The following is a 6,640-nucleotide window of genomic DNA, read 5'->3' as shown; positions in this document are numbered from 1 at the left end:
CACCCGGGGTGCTGCAGAGCACAGCGGGACTGGGCACCGTGCTGACCAGCCTCTTCCTCCCCATCCCGCAGGCTGGAGGAGGTGCCCTTGGAGGTGCTCCGGCAGCGTGAGTCCAAATGGCTGGATATGCTCAACAACTGGGACAAATGGATGGCCAAGAAACACAAGAAGGTAAGTGATGGCTGTGTTCCCCCAAGGAGGTGGCAGGGAGGGACAGCCAGGTGTCCCTTTGGGGCTGCCTGGTGTCATTGGATGCCTTTGGATGATACTGTTGGCTTGAGTGGGCTGTTCATTCCCCTTGGAACCTGGAGCTTGGTGGGGCTGAGTGGTCCCCAAGGCAGCCTGCTCCCACTTCTGACTGTTCCCTTCCAGGCTGGAGCCTTCCTAGAGCCTCTTTGGCTGACTTCAGGCAGCCATGGGAATTGTTTGTTCATGGAAACTTCTGTTCTGAGCATCTTGTAGACCAAAAAAAGCTCTGGATAGGAAACATCTGAGCCTGATGAGTGTGATGCTGGTCTGTGACATGGGGTCCCAGGGAGACTCGTGCTGGAGGGGCTCCAGGGCTTGATCTGTTGGTGTTCCCTGACCACCTGAGGATGAGGCAGGGATGGGATGCAGCAAGTCCTGGGTTTCTGCTAGGACTGGTGTGGCTGGCACGGGCTGGTGGTGCCGGAAAGTGGCTGCAGGTCCTTCTCATCCCCTCTGCTGGCAGAGTCTCCTGGCACTGCTCCATGTGCTGTGCTCCTGGACTGCTGTCCCCGCTCGGTGCCTGGTGATTGACACTGGAATCCCTCATCTGTTTCTTGGCTGCTCTTAAAGGATTTGGGAGAGCTCTCTGGGCCTCAGCAGGCGGGTGCTTTGTTCCATGGGCAGCTTCCGCTGCTCCCCGGCCGCGTGCCGCAGGGTGCCCTCCGGATGGGGTGAGTGCTCCGCAGCCCTGCGCCTGGCCCAGCAGCTCCTTGTGCTTGGGCTGAGCTCCTGGGAGTCTCCATGGGGCCAATGTGCTGTATAGTCTGTCCTGCAGCAAAAATCCATGCCTGGAGTCTGAGAGACTGCTCAGAATGCTGCTATGTGTCTGGAGCCTTGAGGCTGCTTGGGGAAGGCTGCCAGGCCTGGCCTTGGATGCTGTCAACTCTCCTTGCTCTGGCAGGAGGCTGCTTGGTGCAGGCCTTGCTGCTCCGTGGGAGCTCCCTGAGCCTCCGAGAAACCCCAGTACTTTTCTGGCTGCCTCAGCAGGGCTGGCAGGCAGCCCGGGGATCCCTTGGGCCAGCTCCTGCTGGGCTTGCTCACACCTGCACGGCTGCAGCATCACAAAATTCTCCCTGCCTGGCCCCAGTCCCAGCAGAGCCTGACCCCGCTGAGTTGTGCCAGCACCCCGTGCTGGAGGGAGGGCAGACGTGTGGGTGGGTAGCTCCCAGTGCTCTCCCAGTGTGGGCAGTGCTCCAGCTGCACCTTGCTTTCAGCATCCCTCAGCCCAGACACGCTGCTGGTACCTGGAGGGGCACGGTGGGATCGTGGGGGCGATGGCAGGGCCCTGTGCAGAGCCAAGGGGATGAGGTGCTTGGCCCTGGCTGTGCTGAGCCAGGCCATCTAGAGGGGCTGCCGAACCGAAACCCAGCGAGGCAGCTTCCTTCCTGGCAGCTCGGCCAGCAGGAAGGGGAGCAGGCTGGGAATGGTCAGCAGCCACAGAGCTGCCCACAGCAGCCCTGGGCATCGCCCGCTGCGTTTCCTGCTGGCACAAAGGGACCTGTGTGGGTAAACAACAAGTGCTGCAGCAAGGGAGCAGCAAACCCCCTGAGGACATGGTGGTACCACACTCATAAACAACCATCTGCTCCCCAGTTACACCAGCAAACAGGGAAATGCAGCTCTGGGCAGACAGGAGAGGTCCAGGGAGCATTTGAGAGCTGTTGGCCATGGCTCCCAGGGCCCTGGCACAGGAGGCATGTGCCACCCAAGCAGGGGCATGAGGCATGGAGACCGTGCTGGGGCTTTGCAGGGTGTTGTGGGGGGGTGACTGTGCTGAAAGCACCAGGCTTGTGGGGCCCACCTTGCTGTGTGCCCTGGCTGAGGACTGTGTAAAGAAGGATACAAGGATGTGCAGCTGCTGGAGCTAGTCCAGAGGAATCCATGGAGGTGCTCCAGGGGCTGAAGCACCTCTGCCATAGAGCCAGGCTGGGAGAGCTGGGGGTGTTCAGCCTGGAGGACAGGAGGCTCCAGGGAGACCTTAGAGCCCCTGCCAGTGCCTAAAGGGGCTTCAAGAGAGCTGCAGAGGGACTTGGGACAAGGACCTGGGGGGACAGGATGTAGGGAGTTCCCACTGGCAGAGGGCAGGGCTTGATGGGGTATTGGAAAAGAATTCCTCCCTGTGAGGGTGATGAGGCACTGGCACAGGCTACCCAGAGCAGCTGTGTCTGCTCCATCCCTGAGAGTGTTCCAGTCCAGGTTGGATAGGGCTTGGAGCAAGTTAGGCTAGTGGAAGGTGTCCTTGCCCACGGTAGGGGGGGAAGTAAGCTTCTTTCCAACCCAAACCATTCGATCTCCTGCCACTTTCCCAGGAGTTGGACCAGAATGCTGGGGGGCTCTGGTTTCATCCCTGCTGTGGTGCAGGCAGCAGTAGGGTTAAGCCAGCTCAGCTCCTTGTGCACGATAGGTACCGACTGCCTTGCCTGGACTTTGGTCATAGCTGGTGCCCAGTGCCAAGGAAACCAGGGGCCAACTGTGGGCATGGAGCTGGCCCCAGGGGCCTCAGGTTTCGTCCGTGTGTGGGGCTGGGGCCAGGCTTGCCCTTCCTTGCACCTGTGATGAGCTGGTGGAAAGGCTGAGACACTCGACAGGGCACACCTCCCTGCTCCCCATGGCTCCCTGGTGGAGTGGGAGGCCGGACTGGGGGTTGAAGAGCCTCCCCTGTGTTCCAGTGCTTCCCATGCGGAGGGAGCCACCCGCTCCCCACCTTGGCTCCAGTGTTTGCTTTTCCAGCTCCCAGCAGGATCTGGCTTTGAGGCAGTGCCAGGCTCGTTTGGAGCTGTTTGCAAGCCACAAAGCCTCGGCTGGGCTCCTGGCAGCTCCCCTTGCTGCCATCCCAGCTGCCATCCCTGCATCCCAGGGGTGCCGGGATGCATCCCCTTGTTCCGGAGGCAGCAGGAGACCAGCCCGTGGCTGCGGTGCTGGCCTGGCTCCCACCTTGTTCCAGGAGCCCCTTGTTTTCCCACTGCTCCATGATTTCCCTTGACGGCTGTGTCTCTCCACAGATCCGGCTGCGGTGCCAGAAGGGGATCCCGCCCTCGCTGCGGGGCCGAGCCTGGCAGTACCTCTCTGGGAGCAAGGTCAAGTTGGAGCAGAACATGGGCAAGTTTGATGTGAGTCCTGCTGGGGATCCTCCTGCACCGCTGGGGAGGGACAATGCTGGGGTTGCTCCCTCCAGAGATGGGCTGTAAGTTGGGATCGCAGACGTCTCAGGGGGGTGCCAAGGGTGTTGTTCATTCCAACCCTCTCCTCCCCAGGAACTGGATCTCCTCACGGGAGATCCGAAGTGGCTGGATGTGATTGAGCGGGATCTGCATCGGCAGTTCCCCTTCCATGAGATGTTTGTTTCACGTGGAGGTCATGGGTAAGTGGAGCTACTGTGTGTCCAGTCCTCAGCAGCCACAGAGTGGGCACTGTCTATCCCAGCTCATGGAGCCACACTCGTGCCCCTGGTGTCCCCCCATCCCTGCACAGTCCTTACACTCCCGGAGTCACAGAACATCCAGGCATGGACTGAAAACGGGATCACTTCCCAGGAGCTCCGTGGGTCGCAACCCTTGGCACTGGCTCTGATACCGTGTGGGGTGGGAATTGCCATGGCAGGACAGAGGGAGGAGGTGGCTGGCTGTGGCCTCCATTTCACCAGGAAAATGCTGTCCCCAGTGTGTTGGGGAGTGTCTGTGGCTCTGTGCTTGCAGCTGAGTCCCTGCCTATCCATGGCTCGTCTTAAGTCAGCATCCGTGCGAGATAAATCATCTCCCTGCCTCACCTCTTGGATCTAGGGCAGATGTGGTTTCTGTGGGGGGCACAGCTGTGGGTGTGTCCCATAGCCCATAGTTTATGTGGAAGAGCGATCCCACTGAGGAGTGACCCAGGCTCATACCTGGGATCTAGGGAAAGGCTGCTGGGCCGTGTCCATGCCCTGTGCCCAGCTCTGTCCCCGGGGTGTCTCCACAGGCAGCAGGACCTGTTCCGGGTGCTGAAGGCGTACACACTGTACCGCCCGGAGGAGGGGTACTGCCAGGCCCAGGCGCCCATCGCCGCCGTCCTGCTCATGCACATGCCGGCCGAGGTACAGCCAGGGGGCTGGGACCACTGGGAGGGTGTCGATCCCTTTGGGGTGGTGCTGATTGGGAGGGTGCACAGCTCATTGCACCCCAAAGCGCCCCAGGGTTCTTCTGCGTTTTCCTGCTTTCTCCCATGGTCCCTGGGAGCACGGAGGGGGCCGCAGGGATGTCCCCTGGGTGCTCATCTGCTGTCCCTTGGCTTGCAGCAAGCGTTCTGGTGCCTGGTGCAGATCTGTGAGAAGTACCTCCCTGGCTACTACAGTGAGAAACTGGTGAGTAAATGCGGAGAGAAACGGACTCCACACGATCCAGTGTGAATCAAGCTGAATACAGTCTTGCTGTCCCTAATATACACTGTTTCCCTGCATGCAATCACGCATATAACGATTGGATAAAACTTCGTTCACGTGCCTCTAAGAGCTAAATGATAGGTTAAATATCTTTGTTTATGCGCCACTAGTAACTAAGTGGTAGGTTGGGTAATAATCCGGCTCTGTCCTCCCTTCGCAGTTGTTTGTGCTCTTCTGCTCCCTTTATCTTATCCTTGCAGAGTCTGTTTTCATCCTCCTTTGATGCCTGGCATGCACCTCCTGACCTTGCACATGTTTAGTCCATCTCCCCATATGGTTGGTTCACAGTGTGTCCATTCTCTTCTGAATATATTGTCTCCACAAGTAAAGGGCTCATGGTGCCTTCAGCAATACAGGGTGCTGCACCTGGGTCAGGGCAAGCCCCATAACAGTCCAGGCTAGGGGATGAAGGGATTGAGATCAGCCCTGGGGAGAAGGACTTGGGATGCTGGTGGGTGAGACACTGGACATGCCCTGGCCATGTTCATTGGCATCCAGAAAACAGCTGTGTGCTAGGCTGATCCCCATGAGGGGGAATCCTGCCCCTCTGCTCTACTCAGGTGAGACCACACCTGCAGTGCTGGCTCCAGCTCTGGGTTCCCAGCACAGGAAGGATGTAGAACTGCTGGAGCGAGTCCAGAGGAGGCCATGGAGATGCTCTGAGGGCTGGAGCACCTGTGCCATGGAGCCAGGAGCCCCTTCAGTGCCTAAAGGGACTCCAAGAGAGCTGCAGGGGGACTTGGGACAAGGGCCTGGAGGAACAGGACACACGGAATGGCTTCCCACGGGCAGAGGGCAGGGCTAGATGGGATATTGGGAAGGAATTGTTCCCTGTGAAGGTGCTGAGGCACTGGCACAGGTTGCTCGGAGCAGCTGTGGCTGCTCCATCCCTGGTAGTGTTCCAGACCAGGTTGGACAGGGCTTGGAGCAGCGTGGTCTGGTGGAAGGTGTCCCTGCCCATGGCAGACAGTGGAACTAGATGATCCTTCAGGTCCCTTCCACCCCAAACCATTCCATGACTGGTCAAGGATGGAGGCCTCAGTGCAGCATCTGTGGGACTCAGCTCTGCTTCCGTAGCCAGGTCTGAAGGGTGATCTGCCTCCCACTGGGACCAGGCACTGGGGGGGCTGATCTCAGAGCCAGGACACTCACTGGGACACTGGTCACTGTCTCTGCAGGAAGCCATCCAGCTGGATGGGCAGATCCTCTTCTCGCTGCTGCACAAGGTCTCACCTGTGGCCTACAAGCACCTGAGCAAGCAGAAGATTGACCCCATCCTCTACATGACAGAGTGGTTCATGTGTGCCTTCTCCCGCACACTGCCCTGGAGCTCTGTCCTGCGCGTCTGGGACATGTTCTTCTGTGAAGGTACATGCTCCCACCATCCTCTTCTCCCTCCTGGGATGACTGGCAGCACTCCCCACAGCATGTGGGACCTGTAGTAGGGCAGGTTTGGGGGTAACCCAATGCCTGGGTGGAGATGGGCTGTTTTCCTAGGGATTAATGGGGACATGCATCCCAAATCTACCCTCTTGCATGTCCTGATTGTTAGTGGGACTGGCATCTGGTGCCCCACAGCATTTGAGGGACAAGGTGGTGGTGTCACCCTGTCCTGCCTGGCACTCATTGCTTTACCTTTCCCTTTTAGGGGTGAAGATCATCTTCCGAGTGGGCCTGGTGCTGCTCAAACACACCCTGGGCTCCTCGGACAAGCTCAAGTCCTGCCAGGGCCAGTATGAGACCATGGAGAGGCTGAGGGCCCTCAGCCCCAAAATCATGCAAGAGGCCTTCCTGGTGCAGGAGGTGAGGCCCTGGGGACCATCTGGGGGCCCAGTTACCACCCACTTGGCCAATGCTGCCGGACTGGGTGGATGGGGTGTAGCATGAGGGCAGATTCCAAAAAACTCAGGTTTGGTGTTGCCTCTGCCCTTTGGAGGGTCCCACACCCAACCCTGGTGGCACTGTCACTGTTGGGAG

The 6,640-nt window shown here is 59.2% G+C and overlaps 1 protein-coding gene across 1 annotated transcript; it reads left to right on the top strand.

Annotated features, from left to right (window-relative positions):
- Window positions 1–71: 71 nt before the first annotated feature.
- TBC1D10A (TBC1 domain family, member 10A) lies at window positions 72–6,466 on the top strand (the record flags this gene model as incomplete). The annotated part of the gene is made up of 7 exons (XM_009072774.1): window positions 72–171; window positions 3,252–3,359; window positions 3,504–3,610; window positions 4,204–4,318; window positions 4,520–4,585; window positions 5,842–6,031; window positions 6,312–6,466. Coding segments are annotated over 7 exons (841 nt in total), but the record flags the coding sequence as incomplete, so codon positions are not given.
- Between the last annotated feature and the right edge of the window lie 174 nt (window positions 6,467–6,640).

Source organism: Acanthisitta chloris, unplaced genomic scaffold, assembly GCF_000695815.1.
Source record: "Acanthisitta chloris isolate BGI_N310 unplaced genomic scaffold, ASM69581v1 scaffold29914, whole genome shotgun sequence".
In the NCBI taxonomy this organism is placed as follows: Eukaryota; Metazoa; Chordata; class Aves; order Passeriformes; family Acanthisittidae; genus Acanthisitta; species Acanthisitta chloris.
Note: the sequence above shows the minus strand (reverse complement) of the source record. Positions and strands in the feature narration are given on the sequence as shown.